This window comes from Rhamphochromis longiceps, linkage group LG20 (assembly GCF_057381845.1).
Source record: "Rhamphochromis longiceps isolate RC_006_pf linkage group LG20, R_longiceps_female_GT1.1, whole genome shotgun sequence".
NCBI classification, from domain to species: Eukaryota; Metazoa; Chordata; class Actinopteri; order Cichliformes; family Cichlidae; genus Rhamphochromis; species Rhamphochromis longiceps.
This window is the reverse complement of record NC_140576.1, coordinates 39,159,343-39,185,814: the sequence shown is the minus strand read 5'-3', so window position 1 is coordinate 39,185,814 and position 26,472 is coordinate 39,159,343. Positions and strand designations below refer to the sequence as shown.

The 26,472-nt window shown below is 44.0% G+C and overlaps 2 protein-coding genes across 10 annotated transcripts in view; one reads left to right on the top strand and one right to left on the bottom strand.

Annotated features, from left to right (window-relative positions):
• Positions 1-3,068: 3,068 nt before the first annotated feature.
• tcea2 (transcription elongation factor A (SII), 2) lies at positions 3,069-23,439 on the top strand. 3 transcript variants are annotated; one of them, XM_085393603.1, is made up of 10 exons: positions 3,069-3,256; positions 4,765-4,827; positions 5,072-5,177; positions 5,343-5,424; positions 5,527-5,675; positions 5,879-5,936; positions 6,162-6,315; positions 10,538-10,684; positions 10,756-10,827; positions 23,299-23,439. In XM_085393603.1, the coding sequence occupies exons 1-10, from the start codon at positions 3,188-3,190 to the stop codon at positions 23,437-23,439; spliced, it is 1,041 nt and encodes a 346-aa protein (XP_085249729.1). In that variant the 5' UTR covers positions 3,069-3,187. The 3 variants fall into 3 exon arrangements, with proteins under 3 accessions (XP_085249729.1, XP_085249728.1, XP_085249730.1); XM_085393602.1 differs by having other exon boundaries at positions 5,524-5,675; XM_085393604.1 differs by lacking the exon at positions 23,299-23,439 and adding an exon at positions 11,644-11,760 and having other exon boundaries at positions 5,524-5,675.
• rgs19 (regulator of G protein signaling 19) overlaps positions 15,117-26,472 on the bottom strand; it is a 53,942-nt gene continuing 42,586 nt past the window's right edge. For 2 of the 7 annotated variants that reach the window (XM_085393607.1, XM_085393606.1), the window contains exons 3-6: positions 24,725-24,920; positions 24,531-24,626; positions 23,871-24,105; positions 15,117-19,280 (exon numbers count right to left, since the gene is read on the bottom strand). In XM_085393607.1, the coding sequence (XP_085249733.1) occupies positions 19,086-19,280; positions 23,871-24,105; positions 24,531-24,626; positions 24,725-24,920 (722 nt within the window). In that variant the 3' untranslated portion in view covers positions 15,117-19,085. The remainder of the gene's footprint in view (positions 19,281-23,870; positions 24,106-24,530; positions 24,627-24,724; positions 24,921-26,472) is intronic. The other 5 variants (XM_085393609.1, XM_085393610.1, XM_085393605.1 and 2 more) reach the window with 4 other exon arrangements.

Here is a 26,472-nt window from a genome sequence, read left to right as displayed (position 1 = left end):
AGGGCAGAGAGCTCCAGTCCGACTCAGACGCCAGCAAGGTGGAGGTGGAGTACTGGTTTGGGCTGGTATCATCAAAGATGAGCTTGTGGGGCCTTTTCGGGTTGAGGATGGAGTCAAGCTCAACTCCCAGTCCTACTGCCAGTTTCTGGAAGACACCTTCTTCAAGCAGTGGTACAGGAAGAAGTCTGCATCCTTCAAGAAAAACATGATTTCCATGCAGGACAATGCTCCATCACACGCGTCCAAGTACTCCACAGCGTGGCTGGCAAGAAAGGGTATAAAAGAAGAAAAACTAATGACATGGCCTCCTTGTTCACCTGATCTGAACCCCATTGAGAACCTGTGGTCCATCATCAAATGTGAGATTTACAAGGAGGGAAAACAGTACACCTCTCTGAACAGTGTCTGGGAGGCTGTGGTTGCTGCTGCACGCAGTGTTGATGGTGAACAGATCAAAACACTGACAGAATCCATGGATGGCAGGCTTTTGAGTGTCCTTGCAAAGAAAGGTGGCTATATTGGTCGCTGATTTGTTTTTGTTTTGTTTTTGAATGTCAGAAATTTATATTTGTGAATGTGGAGATGTTATATTGGTTTCACTGGTAAAAATAAATAATTGAAATGGGTATATATTTGTTTTTTGTTAAGTTGCCTAATAATTATGCACAGTAATAGTCACCTGCACACACAGATATCCCCCTAAAATAGCTAAAACTAAAAACAAACTAAAAACTACTTCCAAAAACATTCAGCTTTGATATTAATGAGTTTTTGGGGTTCATTGAGAACATGGTTGTTGTTCAATAATAAAATTATTCCTCAAAAATACAACTTGCCTAATAATTCTGCACTCCCCGTAAACATCAAAGTGCTTTCAGAAGAGGATCCATATTGTGTTTGGAACATGAAGTCAGGAAAGCACAAATAAACAAAGAGAGTGTAGTTGAGGTGTTTGCTGACATGGAAAAAGCCTTCGACACGATGTGGAGAGAAGGCCTCAAAGGCCTCAAAGTCAGGAAACCGGGTATCAGTGGATGTTCAGATGATAAAGGATTTATTAAGGGGAAGACAAATACAAGTGAGAATTGGGAAGATTCACTCGGAGAGGTTTCCCGTAGAAAACAGTACACATCAAGGGAGCAGAGTGAGGCCTTTGTTATTTCCTTTAATGATAAATCATGTGTTTAATGACATACAGGGTGGGATGGGGGTTTCACTTTGATGGAGCGATGGGGAAGAGAGGGAAAACATTTTTATTCTTTACAATAAAAATGTTTATTGTAAAGAAACTACAGGGGGCAACTGGAAAAGTTGAAGAGTGGTCGTATAAACAGGGTTTTAAATTTTCGGTTTATAAGACCAAGGCAATGATTTTACGAGAAAAAGAGTTGGAGAGGAAGTCAAGCTTAAGTTATACGGTCAGGAGTTAGAAAGAGAGAGTAAATTTAAGTTTCTTGGATTGTGGTTGGATGAAAGGGTAACACGGGCTGAACACATTCAGGGAATAATGGATAATAAATATAATGAGCGGTTTACTTGGGATGGGCTGGGGAGCAGATAGGAAGTCTTTGAGGGCCATATACCCTGGGTTAGTCAAATCAGTGTTAGATTATGTGTAGCATATAATTCAGTGGCAGACACAAACCTTTCAAAGTTAGACCATATTCAGTATCAGGCACTGAGACTCTGCACAGGTGTGTTTAAAACAAGCCCAACAGCAGCTTTACAGATGGAGATGGGTGAGATGCCACTAGGAATGAGAAGAGAGCAGTTAACACTTAATGGCAAATCTGGACGGCCATGGACAGGATCACCCAACAGAAGAGGTACTAAAACTGAACAAACACACACATCCACACATGTGCAATAACACTAAGTGCAATAATCTTTTCTGGCATCGTTGTATTTTTACTCAGTTGTATATAGCATTCGTATTCTATTTTTATCTTATTGTATATTTTTATTCTATTTTATTCTACTGTATATAGTATATTATTTTATTCTATTCTGTACAGCTGTGTACTGTATTTATTCTTATTGTATTCTAATTTTTGCGTCATAACTTTTGCACTGTCCACTTCCTGCTGTGACAAAACAAATTTCCCACGTGTGGGACTAATAAAGGTTATCTTATCTTATCTTATCTTATCTTAAAACCTTGCAGGAAACAAAGAGCTTCGGATGGACTGTGACTAGGAGAGCATCAGTTCAACATCAGTCAAAGAGTGCCGTTATCAGCAATACCTCCATGGATACTACCTGATGCCACAGGAAGTATCCATTATTGGAAAAGAAGAACAGGGACAGGGTAGTTAATTTAAACGCACATACAGGACAGGCTTATATCGACAAGTATTATAATTATGTACAAATACATACAAATGCATCAAAGAACACAGCCGGTCAAACCGGTGTAGCATTGGTTGTTCCGGAGTTTAAAGTCAAAATAGGGAAAGGATCAGTGACGGACTGTCAGTATACAGAAATGCTCGCAATACGGTTAGCTGTTCACTGGGTAGAAGACATGAGGCCGTTTAAAGCAGTAATTTGTTACGACTCTGGCTCGTCATTGGTCAGTTTACAGAGTAGCCGCTCAGAAAGCAGAGCAGATGTCCTAACAGAGGTTCAGCAACACTTCACAGAATATACACACATGTGTTTATGGATTCCAGCTCACTGTGGAGTCAGAGCAGATGAAATGGCAGACAGAGCTGCAAAGGAAGCCACAAAGCATGGGGTAGTGGACCTGGGTATTAGCCTCTGTCAGACAGAGATAACGAGTATGGTAAGGCAAGAAATGAAGGAAACCTCAGTGATATGTAAATGAAACTGGATCTTATTGATTTACTGCAAAAGGACCCATGAAGTGAAAGTTATCAGGCCTTATTCCAGTTTGTAAAAGAGGGTAAATCGCTCGGGAGAATTTGTTTGTTTGGGGTTTTTTTGAGCGACGGTCCAGTTCACACTCCACACCAGTTGGAGGCGGTAATGCGCCGTTTTGTTTTTTGCCAACCAAAGTAAGAAAAAGAAGAAGAACGTTAACCTGGAGAGACAAGAAGACTCCATCTCCCACAATGCCTCGCACACAACGACCGGCCGTGAGAGGAGAGAAGAGGACGGAGAAGAGTTTGCGCTCCATCCATGGAGCTTTCCTCTGCAGGGCAGTGACGCAGAGGCAGCCGCAGACATGGTGAAGGATCAGGAAGTGGAGCGCATCGCCAGAAAGTTGGATAAAATGGTGCAGAAGAAGAGCACGGTGAGTGAAAGCGGCCGACAGGTGATGGTGAGCGAGGCAGGTAACACTGTGAAATCATGACACAGTTCAGATTTCAAACGGACACACCTGGAATCAGCTCAGAGCTCATCACCTGCAGTCAGGTGATTAGTGATGTCATTACATGGCACAAAATATTCAAACTGTAGTTTCCTGAACTCCAAATGTGACCAACGTGTGCAGCATGATGCAGACAGACCTCCGAGGCTGGACTGACGGAGAGGCTGTAGGCTTGATACTGTTTCTGTGCTGTGATGAGCTCTGAAACCTGACTGAAACTCTTCAAATAAACCATTGCTCTGCAGATGATCTGTTAGCTGTTTGACAACTACTCTTTCAAGGATGTTTGATATGAAAGGAAGGTTGGAGATTGGCCTATAATTAGCTAAGACTGCTGGGTCTAGAGATGCTTTTTGAGTAAAGGTTTAACTACAGCCAGCTTGAAGGCCTGTGGTACATAGCCGATTATTAGAGATAGGTTGATCATATTTAAGATCGAAGCATTAATTAATGGCAGGACTTCTTTGAGCAGTCTTGTCCTGCTTTCTGCTGTTACTCTCTTTTGCTTAACTTGCGCTCTTTGACTGTACTGAACTTTCTTCTGTTTGTCTGTCGTCTTGTCATGCAGCTCCTTGAGTTCTTGGTGAAACTTTGTTTGTTATCAAAGAGGTAAAAGATAAAAGAAATATTAGCTGTGTTTTTATTCCACCTGAATGTAAAGGTGTGCTGACCAAAGAAAAATAGTATTGCACAAAGGCAAGGCGAGTTTATTTGTATAGCACAATTCAACAACAAGGTGATTCAAAGCGCTTTACAGAGACATTAGAAACACAAACAATAAAAAGCATGATTTAAAATTGATTAAAACATGCAAACAAACAAACTAATAAACAAACAAACAAAACAGTATATAAAATCAGAACAATAGATAAAATCAGTAGTTAAATGTAAGTTTTGAAATTTAAGCTTAAAAGTGTGGATTTGGTGCTTTATTCAAATGCAGCTGAGAACAGGTGAGTCTTCAACCTGGATTTAAATAAACTGAGTGTTTCAGCTGATCTGAGGCTTTCTGGGAGTTTGTTCCAGATATAAGGAGCATAAAAGCTGAATGCAGCTTCACCGTGTCTGGTTCTGACTCTGGGAACTGATAAAAGACCGGATCCAGATGACCTGAGGGATCTGGAAGGTTCATACTGGGTCAGGAGGTCATTGATGTATTTTGGTCCTAAACCATTCAGAGCTTTATAGACCAGCATCAGGACTTTAAAGTCTATCCTCTGACGGACAGGCAGCCAGTGTAAAGACCTCGGAGCTGGACTGGTGTGGTCCACTTTTTTTGGTCTTAGTGAGGACTCGAGATTCAAATGTGAAGCTTTACTGAAAAACTTTAATAGTTTTTTAACATTCAGACAGAAACCTTCTTACAGTTTTTCACAACACGTTTATTTAGTAAACGACTAGGTACAATAAAATGGTGGTTCTGTTTACAGGACAATGCTCTGGACCTGCTGAGAGAACTGAAGAACATCAACATGTCTCTGGAGACACTGCAGGTGAGCAACTCCACAAACAATATGGTGATACGAAAAAGCCTGAAATTCACTTGCGTGTCTGATTTAACTGAACTGAAGGTAACACAGGACTCGGTGTTTATGACTTTCAGTGTGCAGTAACACACCGGTGAGATTAAAGTCCACGAGGTTTATGAATACACTAGACCAAATCCATTTATCATTGCTGTGAATGTTTTCATTTAAAGCGCTGCAGAAACGTGTGTGTGTGTGTGTGTGTGTGTAGTCTACCAGAGTGGGTATGTCGGTGAACGCTGTGAGGAAACAAAGTTCAGACGAAGAAGTTCAGACTTTAGCCAAAACTCTCATCAAGTCCTGGAAGAAACTGCTGGGTGGGTAAAGAAAAACCGAAACGTGACATATAATGTGTCTCCAGGTGACACTTGTCAGTTCGCATGATTTAAGTTGCATCATCAAGTGTTAGAAACCGTAATCCCGAGTGTACAAACAGGAAGTAGAATTATGGCTGCAGTCATTTGTTAGTTTTTATCTGACAGAGGGTTCAGAGGAGAAGAAAAAGGACGGCTCTCCGGTGAGGTCTTCATCCACCTCCAAGGATTATGGCAGCAGTGAAAAAGGGTCTGTTGCACACTGGCGGCGGCGTCAGCTTGTTTACATGTTTGCGATCAGGAGAAAGTTTCAGTCAAATAAGAACTCTTCCTCTCTCCTCCTCCTCAGCAGTAAATCTTCTGAGGGGCCCCCATCCACCCCCACTTCCCCAACTACCACCACCCTCTCTCAGGTCACCTCCTTCCCCCCTGCCCCCGTAACCATGGGCTGCGTGAGAAGCAAGAGTCGAGAGCTGCTGGTAGCGGCGCTGCAGACGGACGGTGAGAAGATAATGAAGTCTGGATCTTTTCAGACTCTGAACCCTGCCTTGATCAGATTAATCTGATCGTATCACTGTCTAAATGAGGAATCTGTGTTTCAGTAATCTCCTGTTTACACAAAGACCTGGAATCTGTCAGAGTTGATAGTCAGGTGTTTGTGGTGCTGTTTACAAGCATGAAGCTAACCAATGTTTGTGTTTTAGATGACCACAAGGCCATCAGAGTGGACTGCGAGCACCTGGCGGCTCAAATCGAAGAACATATCCTTTCGTGTTGCTATTGCTGAAACCTGACCACTGAACAGTGTCGGCGGGAGCATCCTCACAGGAAGGATCTCACTTTACTGGAGCAGATTTCATTCATGATTACATAAAAGCTTCAGTATTAATGAACACCAGCAGCACTACAATAAATGTTCTGCACGTTTTTCCAGTTCCAACACATTTCGCACACACTCTTGATCCTTGACGGCTCGCCATGTGCACAGATCTTCCAGGAGTTTAAGTCGACAGACATGAAATATAAAACCCGTCTACGAAGTCGAATCTCCAACCTGAAAGACCAGAAGAACCCAGAACTGCGCCGCAACGTACTGTGTGGAAACATCTCGCCACATCGCATCGCCTGTATGACTGCTGAGGTCAGTGCGTCTTCCTCTTTAAATAGGGGTCAGGGGCGGAGTTTCACGATACAGTGCAGTGTAACTGTATAACCCTTTATTACTTCTACAGTTACATCCATATATATTTGGACACTGACACAAGGTTTTTTTTGTTTTTTTTTTAACCTGTTTTTTATTGTATAAAGGACATAATGTGCAGACTCTCAGCTTTCATTCGAGGGTATCCACATTGAAACTGGATGAAGGATTTAAGAGTTTCAGCTCTTTAACATGTGCCACCCTCTATTTAAAGGGACCAAAAGTAATCGGACAATCGTCTGAAAGGCCGATGGATGGTGTGGGCCAGGGGTCGGCAACCTGCGGCTCTTTAGTCCTTGTACTGCGACTCCGCGTGGTTTGGGTAAAATAAATTAGAAGTATTTAGCTGAAGTGTGTTTTACTTGTATTTAGTTCTTTTTTTAACTTGTAGTTCTAAATTGGAAGATTATTGTGATTTTGAAATATAAAAATAAAATTATATTTTATTATTTTTCATCGCTCAAAATAAGCGTCACACTCGCGGAAGCCGGTGTACCCGCAGAAACGTCGTGCATCGAGACTTTCAACCCCAGGTAGGCCAGTTATGGATCTTCGGATCCACATTATGTCAGCAGCTGTTCTCCACCGTGAACTATGTTAAAAACAAACACCGCTCATGCCTCACAGATGACAGCTTACAGTCCTGCGTAAAGATGGAAGCCACGATTTGCAGACGCTGTGTGCAGAGGTTCAGGAGCAGAAGTCCCATTGTAAACATATCACGGCAGATCCGACAATGTTTGCATGAACACGCTTTTCAGCATCTCTTTATTGACCACTTTTCACACACGGTTGCTGTACGCATACAGTCGGTGTTAAAGCTCACAGCCCAACACATACCAACACAGCAGCACAGATAGATGGTAGATGGCCTGTATTTATATAGCGCTTTACTAGTCCCTAAGGACCCCAAAGCGCTTTACATATCCAGTCATTCACACACTGGTGATGGCAGTTACATTGTAGCCACAGCCACCCTGGGGCGCACTGACAGAGGCGAGGCTGCCGGACACTGGCGCCACCGGGCCCTCTGACCACCACCAGTAGGCAACGGGTGAAGTGTCTCGCCCAAGGACACAACGACCGAGACTGTCCAAGCCGGGGCTCGAACCGGCAACCTTCCGATTACAAGGCGAACTCCCATCGCTTGAGCCAGATAGCACAGAGGTTAAGGCGGCGAGGCGTGATTGCGGGTGACTCTCAGGTGCGTCCGCCTCCTCTGCAGCGGCACTGCAGACCACGCCCTGCCACACCCATTAACCTGGTAAAATACATATGTAGGCAGAATTTTGCAAATATCTATTTTTCATTTTTTTTTAGCAGCATAGTGCTTTTTTCCAAAGTCAGGTCAAGGCTCCAAAAGCCCAAAGGCGATATGAGGGTGGCGGCTCACAGTTTTTGTTTGCTGGATCACTTTAGTTCAGCTGGGTGTTTCCTTTTGTTATATTTCTTTAAGAGTTCAAAATGTGTTAATTACATAATGTAATTTTCTCCATACCACTTCATGGATTCATAAGCAACACACCTTAGTTGAAGCATAAAGGTAAAAAAAAAAAACCAATATATGCAGTGTTATTTTCATTTTAGATGTCAAAAAGTATTTGCGGCTCCCAGTGTTTTCTTTTGCGTGGAAACTGGGTCCAAATGGCTCTTTGGGTGTTAAAGGTTACTGACCCCTGGTGTGGGCAATTCCTTCGTCATGTCATCATCAGTGAAGAAGATTAAAGATTTGATTTGATGTTTGGTTCTTGCATTTGGAAGATTTTGCTGTGAACAGACATCATGCAGTCAATGCAGCTCTGAAACAAACAAAGACAAACCGTCTGAGAAATTGCTGCAATATTAGGAGTGACAAAATCATCCTGAGAAAGAAAGCGAGCACTGGTGAACTCAGCAAGGCAAAAAGACCTGGACGTCCATGGAAGACAACGGTGGTGGATGCTCGCAGAATCACGGTGCAGAGAAACCTCTTCACAACGTCAGCCAAGGGAACAACACTCTCCAGGAGGAAGGCGTGTCGATACCCAAGTGCAGCATAAAGAGCAGACTGTATGACAGAAAGCACAGAGGGTTCACTGCAGGGTGCAACCATTCATAAGCCCCGAGAATAGAAAGGCTCGATCGGCTACAAACGTCTAAAAACGCCGGCACAGCTCTGGGAAAACATTCTTTGGACAGATGAGGCCAAGATCAAGAGAAAAGTATGGAGAAGGCGTGGAACAGCTCGTGATCCAAAGCATACAGCATCATCTGTAACACACGGTGGAGGTAGTGTGATGGTTTGGACGTGCATGGCTGCCAGTGGCACTGGGATACGAGTAGGGATGGGTATCGAAACCCGGTTCTTGTTGAGAACCGGTTCCCACTGTTTCAGTTCCTTGGAATAGTTTGCCATTTTTGCAAACGATTCCCTTATCGATTCCAGTCGCCCCGAATGACGTCACCACGTTGTGGAGCGTCATTTACCTGGCAGGAAACACGGCGGCTCAAACGCTCAAAAGTTTGGTTATACTTTACGAGAACAGATGACGACAGGGCAACTTGCAATACTTGCAAAGTAAATATTTCATTTAAGGGAGGAAACACTACGAATATGCAAAAGCATTTGCTCACAAAACACGCGATGACCTTAAATGAATGTCGTGTTTTTAATTCTGGACTCGTGAATCTCAACCCAGCAGCAGCGGTAACGTTTGCACATCCTCTCCCGTTAATGCGGCAGGTAAATAATCAACTAACAGTGCATATTATGTTAGCGCGATCTGCCTTATTACAAACCTGCCATTACTGTGCATTTAGTGACCATGATGAGACAGACAGAGTCTGGCTCAGATGCTGGCAGTTCTCGCTGCAGTCTGCCGGTAGCGTCTCCTTTCAGGCAGGATAGACGAACGTCACCGAGCAGTGACTCAGTTTGTGGTCAAAGGCTTGCACCCGTTTGCCACAGCAGATGATTTTCAGTAAGTGAATGTGTGTAATTGTAGGCAGGGACATTACTGGATATTCTTGTGTAATTGCTACAGAATAATTTATGTTATACTTTGTTATTGCTACAGAAGAATATTTATTTTATTATTTTACATTTACAATGTTTTTTCCTGGGGACCCTGTGACACCCCATTGAAGAGCCGCAGGCTGGATCTCTTAAGATCTCACTGTTGGGTTTGTAAGGCCATGTTACTCCTAAATTTCTATCTTGTTCAAAGAGAAGATATAAAACAAAGTTCTAAGCTAGTCGACCTTAGTGTCCTCCTTTTTAAAAAGAATCGATAAAGAATCGAATCGTTAAACAGAATCGAAAATGGAATCGGAATCGTGAAAATCTTATCAATACCCATCCCTAGACATGAGTGTTTATGATGATGTGACCGAAGCAGCAGAACGAACTCCTGAGGTGTTCAGAGACAGACTGTCTACGTGCAGTCAGAGTCAGTGTGTTTCATAATACAGATGACCCGAAACACACAGCCAGGAGTTTATTGGAAAATTCTTCAAGGGCCAAGTCAGTCAGCTGATCTTAGCCCAACTGAGCGTTTCACTGGTTGGAGTCAGACAGAAAGGCCCACAAACAGGAAGTGAAAGTTGCTGCAGTAAAGGCCTGCAGAGCGTTAAAAAGCAGCATCTGGTGATGTCCAAGACTTCAGGCAGAGGGTCTTCAACCAAGTATAAGAAATGAACATTTTATTATATGTAATTGGTCCGATTACTTTTCTGTTTTGTGTTTGATTGCATTAAAATGCTTTAGTTCCTCACATTTATGCAATCTTTTTGTTCAAACCATTGAATTAAACTGAAAGTCTGCACTTCACCTGCATCTCAGTTGTTTCATTTTAAATTGATTGTGGTGATTTACAGAGCCTAAATTAGAAAAAAGTTGTCTCTGGCAAAATATTTATAGGCCTAATATTGTTTTATTCTGAAAGTCTAAATGGGAAGTAATTTGTTTTAGTTTCACGTTAGTGAGATGAGGTCAAGAGCCCACTGAGCTTATAGAGTGAAACGGTAAGAATCCCCATTTGTGCAGCGGTGGTTTGTATGAATGTAAACTGGATAACTACAAAAAGGAGTGGAGTCAGTGGGTCGAATGAAGGTGTGTGTGTGTGTGTGTGTGTGTGTGTGTGTGTGTGTGTGTGTGTGTGTGTGTGTGTGCGCGCGCGCGCAGGAAATGGCGAGTGCAGAGCTGAAGCAGATGAGAGAGGCTCTGACAAAAGAGTCGATCAGACAGCATCAGCTTTCCAAGGTCGGAGGAACTGAGACGGACATGTTTATCTGCAGCAAGTGTCATGGAAAGAGCTGCACGTACACACAGGTATGAGCACATCTTCAGGCTGATGGTCGCTGTTCTCTGACCAGTTTTCACCACCTCATTCTCGTGTTCAGGTGCAGACCCGCAGCGCTGATGAGCCCATGACCACTTTTGTTTTGTGTAACGACTGCGGCAACCGATGGAAGGTAAGGCCCCTGACTCTGAGAAATACACAGGACATGTGGACTGGCGTTGACACTGATCAGTGTTACAGACAGCGCTGTCTTGGAAATATTTAGGGCCATATAAAAGTTTCTCTTCTGCAAATATTTGATAAATAGCTAATCGACCTACCCTCTTTCTCATCACCCTTCTTAGAGGTCTACACAGTAGTCACACCCACCCTCCTTCCTTCAGTACATCCATGAATCCTCTCTGAAGTCTTCCTCTTTTGTGGAGCTTTTGTTCACTTGTCTTGTGCACTGTCTGTTGCTTTGAATGTTTGAGCTCAGGTTTGCAGCTTCTGCCTCCAGATGGTGGCAGCAGAGGCTGAATTACAGCTTCCCCCTCTTCCTCTCAGCTCTATCTGCATGCTAACCTTCTTTACCTGACCTTCTGATCTTACCATACCCTCTCACCCCGACCTAGCTGATTTAGCTGCTGACTCAGGTCAAAGTGAAGCAACTAAATGGAGAAGCAGGTGATTTATGAGAAGAGCAAAGCTTCAGTTCAATTCATTTTCATTTATAAAATGCCAAATCACAACAGCAGCTGCCTCAAGCTGCTCAAAGCGAAAAGATTTGAGTTACCAGATCTGCATTTGTTTGTTAGCTCTGTGGTGTGTTTTTCCACTGCAGGTGTGCACTTTGATCTTTTTCCACTGAGCTTCTGCCTCTGATTTCTGAGGTGCTGAGATTCATAGTGTCTGTTTAGGGCCAGGTGACAGTCGGATCTGTTTCTGACTGTTTCAGGTTTCTCTGCATTGGGTCTGATTGAGGTGTCTCTTTGTATTTGTCTTTCAGTTCTGTTGAAGAAAACTCGGCTGTTTATTCTTCTGTCAAGAAGCAAATTGAAGTTATTGAAGTTTTTTTTATTTTTTATTTTTTTGGTGTAATTTCTTTTTATATATCAAACTAAATGCTGCAATGTATTTGGAGAGACAAAAGCCAGCTGATGTTGTCCATTGGTTGAATTGGTTTTGTATTGATGACTGAGACTTCCTTTCTGAAGACGCTTGAGCCAGATTCAAATCACAGCTCATAGTGTGTCTTTCTTTGCCATGATGTGCTGAACATATTAAATCTGCTCTTGGATGAAGACCATCGAATCGCTGTTTTTATTGTTTTGGCTTCAGAAATCACCATCATCAATAAAAAGGGAAACCATCCCTGCCCCCTGGTGAACCTTGAAGTTTACTCACAAAGAAATCGGCAGGCTTTCTTTTAGAATTTCATTTGAATGGAGAGACGCAGAATATCAACCAAAAATCTAGAGAAACACATTAGACAAAACTAATGTCATGTTATTGGCTGAAATGAGTATTTGAGCCTTTACAACCCAGCTAGAATTCCGGTTCCCACCGTAGACCTGCCCATGGCTGGAATGAAGTAAAAGACGACCACCATGAACTTGGTGAGGCATTGAGTTTGAGTATTCAGAAATTGGACTGAAATGTTCAAGCAGGCCCATCTGACGTTTGCAGTGAACATCTAAATGATTCAGGAAAGCCGGGTGAGCAAGTGCTGTGGTCAGATGAAACCAAAATGGAACTGAGCTCTACCCGCCGTATGACCCAAAGAACAGCATCCCCACCGTTGGGCATGGAAGTGGAAACTTGCTTGAAGTCGTTTTTCTGAGTGTACAGGCCCTGTGTCTTCAAAGTACAGGGCCATGTACCATTAAAATCTTGGAGCAGAACCTCGTCCCCTCAGCCTGAATGCTGAAGATTGGTTGTGGGTGGGTTTTCCAGGAAGACCTTAAACATAGCACTAAGAGAACAAAGGACCGGCTAAAGACGAAGATCCAGAATGAGGTATTATGCACCGTCCTCACCAGTCTCCTGTCCTCAGGTCGATGAAAAGTCTGTGGTGAGAGTTGAAGCTTCGAGTTAATGCAGAATAGTTTGTCTCCTTTGAAATGAACCAGAAACCATTTCTTTCTTTGTGGGAAAACTTTCATCACATAATGATTTCTTTCACTGTAATTTCCCCAAAGACTTGTTAGACTGAGTCAGTGGTGGTACGATGTCATCGGCACTTGGGTTTGATTATAATAAATGATGTTGTGTTTTCAGTCATTCTGTAGGTTGGACTGGCTTCCAATCTGAAAAATGTTGATTAATACGAACTGAGAAGAATTCGGCTGGTTTACATGCCACCTGTAGGGAAAAAAAATCTTGATGGTTGTTTAGCTGAGTGTGACTTTTAGCTCATCGAGACGAATGAACGATGACCTCGTGCAGCGTTGAGGTACCAGCATTGTCTCTCCACTCCTTCACAGTTCATCTTCTTTTTTTTTTTTTTTTTTTTTTTTTTTCTAAATGACATCAGAAACAGCAGTATGCGACATTACGTGATGGCAGAGCTTCAGTTCATCCTTTGTCATTTTTTTTTTTTTTTTTTTTTTTAATAAATAGGACAGGGGGAATGAATGAGAGAGAGAGGGGGAGAGAAAGAAAGAAAACCAAAGGGGAGAAGAGACGGTGAGAAGGGGGGGGAAGAGAGAGAAAAAAAAAAAAAACTCCTGGGTCACCTGTATGGAGAAAAAAAACAAACAAACAAACAAAAACAAACAGAGGAGACAGCAAACAACAAAGAGCAACATAATAATAGAGAAAACAAAGCACCATCACAATAAACTAGCTAGTCATAGATATCAGTATTTACTAAGTAATAAACGATATTGTGCAGCACGCAAGATAGACAGTGCACAGTGTGCTTTGAGGCAGCAGCCAAGAAAGCTTTAGTCCGTGTCTGTGAATACCCATGTGTGCATACCTGTGTGGATCAGCATGCTTGCATTCCAAAGGTTTCTCCATGTAATGATCTGCTAGGGAGTGTGGGGGGGCCACAGCCCCGTCCTCCAGGGTGTGAAGCGGGTATGGAGGAGATCAAAACTCCAGACATCCAGAGGCCCCCAGAACACAAGAGACCATGGAAGACCAACAGAGGGGCAGCCGCGCCACTGTCCCAGTAAGAGCTGAGGAGAGTCCCAGATGAGGGCTCGCCCAGCAGCCGCGGAGCAGAAGTCAGGGGGAGTTGCAGTGACGCGCCCGTGAGCTCCGCCGGCCCCCAGCTGCGCCTGAGTGACCGAGCCCTAGGCCGAGAGGCCGGGGGCACCCCACCTCCAAAGGGGCCCGAGCGAGCCCCAGGCCCCAGGCCCCGACAAGCGGCCGCCAAGGAGTGAGCCGGTGTGCACCCGGACGCCCACCCCCAGACACAAAGAACCACCAACACACCGACACCTGAGGGAGTCCGCCACCGGCAGGGGAAGTGGTGGTGGGTGGAGATAGGCCTCCAAACCTTGGAGGGCCTTCACAGTTCATCTTCACTGTCGGTCAGTGAAAATGAGATTAATTTACCCTCAGACTATTTGCAGAGTTACTCTAATCCTCTATTTAATGGATTATAATTCCCATTGTTAGTTTGTGCAAAACAGCCAACGAGTAACAACAAACCTTCTTCCTCTACTTGACTGGTTACAGTACCAGTGAACCCTGATGATTGCTAATCCTGGTTATATCACCCCTGAAGGTGTTCAACGCCTCAAATTCAACACAAATGTTCACACAGACTCGGGAAAGGTTTTTCCACCAAGACTCAACAAATATTTTTCAGGCTATAACCGAAAGGAGCTTCATGCCCCAAAATGTCAAGGACAAGTCTAAACGGACGAGGCTGGTTGGCTGATAGGCAGATTAAACAGATCTGTGATGGTGGCAGTCGGATGCATATCTAACCTGGCCTGGACAGACCAACATGCTCTTACTTTTGAGAAGTTAAACAGTATTCATCTGAATAAATGTGGACGTTAACACTGTACCACGAAGCATCCAGCAAAAGACAGACTACTTAAACAAAGAGCAGAGGCCTCGTGCTGTTTTTCTAAATGCTGCTGGTGTTTGGAAGTGTGTTGACGGGTAGGATGAAGAGTGGTGGGGAAACAGAGCTGAGAAGGATTCTGTTGTGTTTGTTGTGGAAACACCGGTGAGCTCTTCCCATACATGAGCATGAAGAGAGACAGAGAAAACAGATATAACATATGTACAAATGAATCTTTTCACAAGTCTATTTTTGTCAAGAGAACATAATTGGTGCTCAGTGGAAACCGTCTGAGATTATAGATTTCAGGGAGCTGGTTCATTATTTTCTGTGTTCGTGGAAACTTTATTGAGTTGTACTCTTGGCTCCTGTTGTGCTCTAAGAACTGTTTATTAGAAAGTGTCTGACCTTAACCCAGCAGCAGAGAAGTTGTGTCCTGGACTCCAAAGAATTCCCCTCGTTCTGGACACGACACTGAGGATCAGGATTTTGTCACAGTCATTCAAACCAGGCAGCAGCAGATTAGTGACTGACCTCGAGCTGTGGACGGACACGTTTGTGTCATTTTAAGCTTCTTCCTGTCCTACAATGGTGTTTGTCTCCATCCTTCACCCAGCGTGATCGTTACTGGGAACAGTTTAACCCTTACCCTCCTGCTTCCTGTGCTGATGATTTTATATTAGCTCTGTAGCTAACCGTGAACTAAAGTTCTATATATTCTGACTTCCTGGACTAAAATCTGAAACTCCAGTCAGCGATAACGGGTATCGTGATTACCAGCCTTCTCTGTTAAGCCGGGCTCTTTGCTTCAGGCTCACATAAAAAAGGTATTTGACACGTCACGTCAGTCTTGTTTCTTATCAAATGATCCCTGTGAGCACCCCCTGCTCAGATGCTTTATCAGATGAGGATAAATAAAAATACAACACCTCTGAAAAAGACAAAATCTAAAAGTAAAATATTTATTTTTTAACAGATTTTTATTTTTTAATTTATTGTCTATTAATTGTAGTTGTTGTAAAATGTATTTATTTTGATTGTAAGCCCAACAAGGGAAAATTGTTGAAAATTAGCAATAGCTATAAACTTATGTGCGTTACATCAGTTTCATGTTTTGTACTTGGACTATGTTAAACTGCACTGTCCCTTTTTAGATAAATAAATTAAAATAATCTGACAGCAGCAGAAACTGGTTCATCTAAAGATTTGAATTATTTTGTGTCTGAACGCGCTCAGTGCTGTTTGTTTTTAAGCTGTGAGACTTTAGACTGTATCCATGGAAACATCAAAGCTTCCTGTCACACAGCCTGATTTGTCACAGATCAAAGCGAAGTCTGTGACTTTACCACAAAGTCAGATATACGTGTTGGTGATCTGTGGCGAGCGTAGACCCTCAAGTTCATCATCACATCAGCTGGACCGACTTCACCAACCCTGCAAACACAGTTAGGTTTTCCTCTTCATCGAGGCCGAAGGTTAGAAAGAAATCCTACCATCAGAACACGGGAAACCAGCGAGCTAGCACCCTGACATGGTTAATGAAATCTGTGTGTGCAAGCCACTGCAACCCCCTCTGGCCTCTGCTCCGTAGCTGCTGGGTGACCTCTCGTTTGGGGCTCTACTCAGCTCTTCCCAGGAGGGTGGCACGGTTCCCCCCCCCTTTAGTGGTCCTCCTCGGGTCCTCGTACTCTGGGGCCTCTGGATGTCTGGGGCCTGGATCTCCTCCATACCTGCTTCATACCCTGGTGGACGGGGCTGTGGCTCCCCACACTCCCTAGCAGATCGTTACATGGAGAAACCTTCGGAATACAAGCATGCTGATGCACACAGGTGTACACACGGGTATTCACAGACGCGGACTACAGCTTTCTTGGCTGCTGCCTCAAAGCACATTGTGCGCTGTCTATCTTGCGTGCTGCACAATATCGTTTAATATTTAGTATCTACTGATATCTATTGTTAGCTAGTTTATTGTGATGGTGCTGTTTTTATTATGTTGCTCTTTGTTGTTTGCTTTCTTGTTTTTTTTTTTCTCCATACAGGTGACCCAGGTGTTTTGTTTGTTTTTCTTTCTTTCTTCCCCCTTTCTCACAGTCTCTTCTCTCCTCTATTTTTCTTTCTCTCCCTCTCTTTCTTTCATTCTTTCTCCCTGTCCTATCCCGCAGTCATGTCTGTCCCGACTTTAAAAAATGAAAATAAAATAAATTCATAATTATAAAGGTCAATCAAATGGACCAATATGGCAAGGCCATGATGATCCACTTGGTAAAATAAATTCGCTTGGCATCTTTCTTGGCCTTAAGACAACAATTCTGATGGCTAAAGATCCAAACGGGACACACAAAAAAAAGAGTGTGTCGGTGCTGGTCAGTTATCATAATAACAGCGTTTTAGCCTGGGAGATTTTATTGATTCAGTCCTTGGTGTTAACACAGGTGTGAACACTGTCTGACCTCTCAGGTCATTTCTGTCACAAAACAAGCAGCCTCTCGTTGGATCTTCAGTTTTGTCTTTATATTTGTACAATTAAAATCACAGTTTTAACAAAATAGAAAATAAATAACATCAACAATACGAAGAGAAATGCATCGTGTGACTGGTCTGCTGAAGAGGGAGGCATCTCCTGTTTGGAACCTGTGGCCTCCGCCTCCATCTACCAGCGTTCCCATGAAGCAGTGCAGGAAGCGTCCGACTCACAACATGGGCTGCTTTTTTGCACCTGGGATTTCCTCCCGCCCCCCTTCCTGAATGGACCAACCACAGATGAGCCCGGTGGCCTCCTGCAGCTAATCAGGAGCCACAGACAGTGATGAGGTCAAAAGTGAGAGGTCGCAGAGGTCAGCAGCAGCAGCGCCCAGGTAGGCAGCCCCGGTGTGTGTCTGTGTGTGTGTGTGATACTATACTTACAGGGCCTGTTATAAATTTGTAAGAAAACAGATGTGGCGACCATAAACATTCACGTAATGGCAGCGTACGTCTGACTTAAAGAAGGTAAAATTCCAACTTCACCTGCGCGTTATTCTTGGTCGTAAACAGTGAAGCGTTCTCCACCCGCACAAACAAAACCACCTCTGTGTCACTTTTAACAGGTCCTTCTTCTTATGGTCTCTGCGACACGAGGCAGACACAATGTTCATTTATTACAACACAAACGTCCGCCTGCAGCTTTGCACTCTTTACATTTCATCTCTCAGTGATAGTAGTTTTTGGTTGCAGACTAGTTATGAACAATAATCATTATTACTGATTAGCCATTCATTTTAAAGACACAGCGGTCACAGCAGCTTCGTTTACTCCGAAACTCAAATCTGTGTCTTTCTGACCATTAATGGAAGGAAAGTATTGATTATTGAACGGTCCGTGTAAGTAAAGTAGCACTGATTCTGTGTGTGTTTTCTAAACTCCAGTGTTTTTATTGCTCTGTGTGTGTGTGTCGGGTGTAATCAGTCTCATTGGGTCATCCTCTTCTGGAAAAACCAGGACGAGGAGAGACCACGGCAAACAAAAGTAGGTGAAATGTTCCACGTTCAGTTCTGTGATATAAAATATTCACGTAGTCGTTTGTTAATCAGTAGTTGGAGGAAGCGGCGCCCCCCTGTGGTCAGGAGTAAAGTCATCGATCCAGCGAACTACCAAAGATGAAGCGTCTCAGGAAGCGTCATGTTTCCAGTTCAAAAACAGAGAAAGGGAACGACGCAGCATTCATCTTTTTCTTTGAACCGCATCATTCCTGAAGTGCGAGGTGGAGTCAGCTGGCTCTGTGAAAGGAGATGCTAAGGAGCAAGGCTGGTAAAAATCCACAAAGAGCTGATGGCACATGTGAATATTTTTCCCACTGAAAAAACAATCACCCCAGTAAAACTTCAGTGTCATTCGCTGGTGCCCTCAGGAGCAGGTGGGAAACATGAACCAAAGCAGAGGTGAACCGTGAGGAGGAGGAAGGCAGGGATGGATCAGGGATCAGCTTAGTCTGATTTCAGTGACGTAAAACTCATAAATCACCTAAAATCAATAAGTTCACTGCTATTAAAATTCATCTGTTTGAGCTGAAACTGTTGGCCAGGAGTTTGTCTTAATATTTAACTGCTAGTTTTTAATCACTGCACTGCACTAACCCTGCACATAACAAGGTCTAACTGACGTCAAAGGCCTGATTAAGATTTCAAATTCGAGAAAAATATATATATTTTTATAAACATTGTAAATCTGTTTCCAGGGTTTTTTTTCTTGTTTTCAAAATGATTATCTCCATATTAAGAGAAGGTGACTACAAAAGAAGAAAGAAGTGAGCAGGAGTGTGACTAAAAGGAAGAAAACATGAAGTGGAGAGACGATGAAGATGAGTACGTGGGAAGAGCTGAGGATGGAGTGATGACTGCTTGAAAGATTTGGATGGAGGCAGAGCGCAGGTTGGATGAAGATGTTTAGGAGTAGGACTCGGAGGGCGTACGGGAGCCGCCATGAACCAGCGCCTTGTAGATGTTGGAGGCAAGGAATCGTGGGTAGGAGTCCCTGTGCATCAGCGTGTAGATCTGCAGCTGGGCGTCTTCAAAGGTGTGTGGCGTCGGATCCTGCATCTTCCTGTTGATCACCTCTCGAACCCGAGCATCCAGACTCACCTGGAGGGAAAAACACACTTTGATGCAACAAAGCAGTTCAGGTTTCACTACATAAAGAAACAGTGTGACTAATGAGCCAGCCAACCTGGAGCTGGAGACGTGACTGATAGGAGCTCACGAGAGACTCTTAACCAGGCACACTGCATTGAACAGCTGCTGCTAAACCCAACTCAGGCTACTGTGTCGTCTCCACATGTCTTTAACATGGAAATAACATTTCACTAACTGAGCCCACGTCCTCATTTTAGGTTTGACAGCATTTTAGTAGGTAAAAGTGATGCTTTGGCATGAATTGAGCTGCGGTTTGGGGAAGGCCTCGAAGGAGACTGGCGATGGCTCCCGGGCCTGGCAGATCCCAATGCACTAAATAGAAGTGAAGAAGTTGAAGAATGGAGAAGAAAGAGAGAGGGAGGGTGAGGCACGTAAACGAGAATGATCGGCTTGCAGAACTGGGGGAACCTCTGTAGATGACAGCCGGAAGGAGCGTTTGGAGGCGTGGTCCTGCTCCTGAAATCCCGATACATAATCTCCAATAAAAATGTTGGATGTCTTGATGCTCAGTCATCCAGGTAAGTAAATCCCAAAAGGCTGATTCTGTTCATCTGGACGTTTTCGGTGGGAGAAACGTTTCATCACTCAAGGAACCGACCTCACAGCCCATTGTTCATTCAGTGGGCTGGATTCAGTCATTGTGCAAATGTGCTCTTTATAAGGTTGAAACCTGCAGTCAGCTGAGACTGAAGGAGTCACTTAGACGATCGTGAAACGTTTCTCCCACTGAAAACGTCCAGATGAACAGAATCAGCCTTTTGGGAAAAATGTTGGATGTTGTCTTCAGGAGCTGCGTACCCAAAAGTATAGTGAGAGTGACCTGTGAGAGTCTGTCACAGGCAGAAGACTTTCTACAGAACTGCAGGCGAGGATCTGAATGGATCACGATCCAGAGTTGTGCCTGTGGAGTGGTCGGTGGGTGTTGTGGTGGTGATCCCTGAAGCAGACAGGCCTAAGAAGAGGCCTATGGAGCTTGGTTTACTTGTGGACTCTGGAGGCTGCAGAGCGGTAACAATGGGCAGAACGCATCTCTGGTCATGGTTGAATGAACCAAACCTCTGCTGTGAGAGTTAGGGGAAGCCTTGAGCAAGACTTTTGTTCAGTCTTAAAGAAATTCTGGCAAATGATCAGGCAACTCTGGGGGGAAGCAGATTTATGGTTGACCAGAGGCGCTCAGTCAGGATCGAGAAGAGTGCACGGAAATAAAAAAAACAAACACGTCGCCCCCTCTGTCCCTTCAAAGGTATCGAGTATCGTCCCTTTGTATGGAGCTATCTGTTCTCTGAGTGTATAACTACAGTCAGAGCCTCGTCTTTGCCTGCAGAAAGTCAGACTGGTTCTTTGTCTTCGTTTATTCCCTTTGTCAACAATTCTGTTTATTATTTTTATGGATGATGGTGGAGAGCCCACAGAGACCAGTTACTGGCCCAAATGGACGAGTTTAACCCTGTAAACCAGGACCTGTCGCTGGCACCAGACAGGTGTTTTCAAATGGTTTTAAAAATCATATTACTCCAGTTCTGACCTCCTTACGCTGGCTTCCATTTGAATTTGGGATCTATTTTAAATCCTTTTACTGGTTTTTAAATCCTTAAATGGTATATTTGCCTTATACGGTTCACTCCGGTCAGCTGAGCAGCTGAAACTTAGAGGAGACCCTGAAGCTCTTCCTCTAGTAGGCGGTCGACTTCAGACGTGGTTTTTAAAAACTCATTTTTATACACTGGCCTTTGACTCAGTGGGTAACTGACACTGTTATTCTATTGTTAGTTATTTATTGTACTTTTTGTTCTTCTGCTGTACAGCACTTGGGCCAGCTATGTGTTCTAAGTGCTACATAAAGGAATTATGGTACGGGAACTGTAACTCCCATAACTGCTTACCAATTTGTTCAATTAAAAGAATCGCAAGTTTCTGACAGCCGCGAGTACAACAATGGACTGCACCAAAATGCTTATGGGTGCATTCCCACCTACATGATACAGGAAGTGAATTTTGTTATTGAAAAATCTGCTAACTTTACACTGGTCTCGCTCTGGGCCCGGGATTCTCTGGGATCTGTGTTTTGGGCCAATCACGGGCCTTTACCTGGCTGAGCAGGTGTCTAGTATAACCAGCTTCCCCTGGCTGAGTGATGTTTGAGGCTGGTGAAGAGGACTGGCTATTTAGATTTGTGTCGTTTGCAGCTTTAACACAATCGCTGTGTGTGCGCGTCTGCTCGTTGCATTAAAGACTAACAGGCTATGTTGGGACCAACGCAGGAGCATTAGGACCGTTACACTCCTCGTCCCCTTCATAGACCACGGTACTACTTCTGTTTACATTATACATGCTTCCCTTAGGCAGTATCATTAGAAGACATAGCATACATTTACATTGCTATGCAGATGACACCCAGCTCTATCTGTCCATGAAGCCAGATAACACACACCAATGAGTTAAACTGCAGGAATGTCTTAAAGACATAAAGACCTGGATGGCCGCTAACTTTCTGCTTCTTAATTCAGATCAAACTGAGATTATTGTACTCGGCCCTGAAAAGCTTAGAAATATGGTATCTAACCAGATTCTTACTCTGGATGGCATTACCTTGGCCTCCAGTAACACTGTGAGGAACCTTGGAGTCATTTTTGACCAGGACATGTCCTTCAACGCACATATTAAACAAATATGTAAGACTGCGTTCTTCCATTTGTGCAACATCTCTAAAGTTAGAAATATCCTGTCTCAGAGTGACGCTGAAAAACTAGTTCATGCATTTATTACTTCCAGGCTGGACGACTGTAATTCATTATTATCAGGAAGTCCTAAAAACTCCCTGAAAAGCCTTCAGCTAATCCAAAATGCTGCAGCAAGAGTCCTGACAGGGACTAGAAAGAGAGCATATTTCTCCTGTTTTGGCTTCCCTTCATTGGCTTCATGTTAAATCCAGAATTGAATTCAAAATCCTGCTCCTCACATACAAGGTCTTAAATAATCAGGCCCCATCTTATCTTAATGACCTTGTAGTACCATATCACCCTATTAGAGCACTTCGCTCTCGCTCTGCAGGCCTACTTGTTGTTCCTAGAGTATTTAAAAGTAGAATGGGAGGCAGAGCCTTCAGTTTTCAGGCCCCTCTTCTGTGGAACCAGCTTCCAGTTTGGATTCAGGAGACAGACACTATCTCTACTTTCAAGATTAGGCTTCAAACTTTCCTTTTTGCTAAAGCATATAGTTAGGGCTGGACCAGGTGACCCTGAATCCTCCCTTAGTTATGCTGCAATAGACGTAGGCTGCCGGGAATTCCCATGATGCACTGAGTTTTTCCTTTCCAGTCACCTTTCTCACTCACTATGTGTTAACAGACCTCTCTGCATTGAATCATATCTGTTATTAACCTCTGTCTCTCTTCCACAGCATGTCTTTTATCCTGTCTTCCTTCTCTCACCCCAACCGGTCGCAGCAGATGGCCCCGCCCCTCCCTGAGCCTGGCTCTGCCGGAGGTTTCTTCCTGTTAAAAGGGAGTTTTTCCTTCCCACTGTTGCCAAAGTGCTTGCTCATAGGGGGTCATATGATTGTTGGATTTTTCTCTGTATCTATGAAGCACCTTGAGGCGACTTATGTTGTGATTTGGCGCTATATAAATAAAATTGAATTGAATTGAACTGGATGGATGAGCACCAGGGTACATCCATGCAGCCCCAGCAGGTCCCCGAGGCCATCTGCTGGCTGTGCAGCAAACAAGATCTAAAGGAGTCGGAGCTTTTCCATCAGTGGCCAAACTGTGGCGCTGTCTCCCCCTGAGTCTGACATCTCATTGGGTTCCTTCTCAAAGCAGCTAAAAACCTTTTAAACCTGCTTTTGGGAACTTTTCTGTTTTTCTCTCTGATGCTATCTGGAAAGATTCTATGGAAATACAGTTTGACTCATTTTGAACTGTCAGAAGCAAAAATGATAACTGAAGACACATTTCTGCTCCCCACAGCTTACATCCACTGGTGTGGCTCGACCGACAGATCAGCTGACTCAGAACCCACGGAGCAGACGCTCCTCCACAGCCAGAGGTTGGAGAGAAGTCTCCAGAAGCATGGCCTCAGCTTTGGTGGTGCTGTCCAGCGTGCTGTAACTTGTCATTTCAACTGCTGAAATCAATTAAATATTTTCTTTACCTCCTTAAAGAAAGAAAACCCGAACACTGAGAGTGCCAGTGCTGAAAATCCAAGACGTACGGCTGTAAGGTGCACCTGTAAACACCTGGATTTTAGAAGCTAATGTGGGAGAAATACGCACTCTTTCTGTAGCGTTTGGGATTAAATGAAGAATCTTTTTTCCAAAAAAGTCTGGAGTTGGTTTCTTCGAGGATAGCAATGAGAATGCGTAAACAGGAAGTAAATCCTGGTGTCAGAACCTGTATCCAGTGTTTTTGTAACAGAGCGCTCACAGCTCTGGCTTAGACACACCTTACATCTTACAGCTCTGTGCACCTGTTGTATAGTTCACACACTGGTCCTCTAAACAGTGAGCACTGGTATAACCCCAGCTGAAAAACAGTCATACCTCTTTTGGTGACAGAATAGAAATGTAGTCTTCATAGATGGAACGAGCTTTCTCCTCAATGGCGCTCTTGTTCATCTCCTGTTTGAGGTCCTCGCAGGCGAGCCAAAACAACATGTTCTCCTCGCTGTACTCTGTCCGCAGGAACTCCCGGAAAACATTTCGACCTGCCGGATTCCTCATCAGCTTGTCGAAGGACTGAGACCACAGCCGGATCTCTTCTAACGATGGTTTGGTGCTGAGGAAGAAGCGGGGAAAGCTTTGTTCATCTTCATCTGTTCATTTGTGTATGTTCCTGGTCTGCAGTTAGCTGATATAAAATTGAACGTACGAATATTTGGATATTTCTGACTTAATTGCAGTTGTGAGGCTAAACACTGAGAGTCTGTAAAGATCCTAGAGCCGTTAATGCAGGATAAACTGATGTAGGCACAGTCAGACCACATCTGTGTTTGAACACGTTTCCTTTGCAGGTAAATAAAACTCACACTCAGGCTCAGCTTATTCCCAAACTGCGTACTACTCCCATCAACATGTTTCACGGCTCGCTGAGCTCAGCTGAGGTCATACTGCCCCCTGGTGGCATTTTTCTGCAGTGCGGAAAAAGTTGTGTTTTTCATGTTTTTGAGGTCGAGCAGAGAACGATCGACTGCAGTGACTCACCAAGCTTCACAGTTTGGAATGGTTTCCATCTTTGTGTCCGGTATCTTCTTCCTCCTCCTCCACCTCTGCCTCTCCTCTTCATTCCTGACAGTGAGACTGACATGATAAAACAGCCTTCAGACAGGAAACGCGCACACACACAAACTCGCACAAACAGCACAGCCACACACGATGAGGTTAAGGGCAGCACTGACCAGGTAAGGCAGGTGTGTCTCACCATGAACAGCTGCAGCAGCAGCACCAGCAGAAGCAGCAGGCGTTGGGCCGCTGGGAATTTTGGGTAGTGGCCGTGCCCCGCCCCCCTCCCGTCCCGGTCAGTGCAGAGGTCTCGCTGCGACCTCCGCCCATGGTGAGCTCCGCCCCTCGCTCGGCCGGAATCGGACCTGTGTACTGTACAGATACATACTCAGGGTGATCAGTGTTGGGAAGGTTACTTTTAAAATGTATTCCATTACAGATTACATGCCCCAAAATGTATTTTGTAACGTATTCCGTTATGCGACTCAATGAGAGTAACTATTCTGAATACTTTGGATTACTTAATATATTATCATGCTTTTTCCAACTACATGAATGTATTGCTGGGTGATTTATTACTGAAGGTTACTCGCCATACCAATACCAACTAGATGTAAAAATCTTAATATAAATGAGTAATAGTAGGTGGACATTAGGTAAGGCTACACTTTTTGCAGCGATCTCGTGTAGAAAACTATTTGGCGCGTATATAAAACAGGTCCGCGGCTCCGAACCGTAGTAAAGGGACCTCTGGCTAATACGTCAGGTTCGTGTCGGGCTCCTAGCCGAAAAATAGCTTTACTTTGTTGTCTGGGTCAACTTTGCTAGCGAGAGACAGAGAGAGGCGTTGAAAGGCTGCTCCAACGGAGCTTATTGTTTCAGAGGAAAACACGAACACAGCGTACAGTTGAGTCTTAACAGCTTACTTACAGCTGGGCTCATCAGACTCTCTTCTGTGTCCTTGGGCAAGACACTTCACCTGTTGCCTACTGGTGGTGGTCAGAGGGCCCGGTGGCGCCAGTGTCCGGCAGCCTCGCCTCTGTCAGTGCGCCCCAGGGTGGCTGTGGTTACAATGTAGCTTGCCATCACCAGTGTGTGAATGTGTGTGTGAATGGGTGGATGACTGGATATGTAAAGCGCTTTGGGGTCCTTAGGGACTAGTAAGGCGCTATATAAATACAGGCCATTTACCATTTTACCATTTTCTTGGCTGCAGTGGTTATTATTATATTTACATGCTTCCAGCTCCCGTTTCTGCTCCGTGACAGCTCGTACGTTTCCTTTTTTTCCCTCCTCGCTCACAGACACATAACGGGTATGGCAGTCCATTCTCCCTGCAGCACGGACTACACTGCCCATCAGGCTGCATGCTTTAGGGCAATGCCTGTAACTAGGGCTGCCACAAACGATTATTTTGATAGTTGACTAATCAGATCATGCATCCATTGAACGTAAAACGTACAGCTTATTGCACCAGCAGCAGCTGCTCTTATATAACTATCATTAGCTTACAGCTTTCAGTGTTTCAGGTATGTGCTAACTAAAAATAAAGACAAGATGATAGTTTATTAAATTTAAATGAAATTTGCAGATTGTTTCGGTGGAGTTTAATAAACTCACCGGAGTAAATTCTTGAGCATCTCACACTTCTGATGATCAGTTGTCTGCTTGACGTTTATTCAGCTGTGTAAAAACTATAACTTTAATCTCAGCCAAACCGATTTACTCAGAAACAAATAAAACGTCGGAGCGCTTTTGAAAATATGTGGTGTCTTGATAAACTGAGCAGATATTTGAGGTTTCCACAGCTACATTCTCGCCTGAAAATATGTTAAAAGTTTATTTTGTGACCCAGAAAGAATAATAAGAGTAATATTAAAACTAACTAGCTGCCGCCATTGTTGACAACTGAGCTGGGCTGCGC

Excerpts from the sequence above, each read along its gene's own strand:
- tcea2 (XM_085393602.1), top strand. The coding sequence starts at position 3,188 with ATGGTGAAGGATCAGGAAGTGGAGCGCATCGCCAGAAAGTTGGATAAA. Across the intron at positions 6,316-10,537 it reads TCGCCTGTATGACTGCTGAG|GAAATGGCGAGTGCAGAGCT; the intron begins GTCAGTGCGTCT and ends GCGCGCGCGCAG. Across the intron at positions 10,685-10,755 it reads AGAGCTGCACGTACACACAG|GTGCAGACCCGCAGCGCTGA; the intron begins GTATGAGCACAT and ends TCTCGTGTTCAG.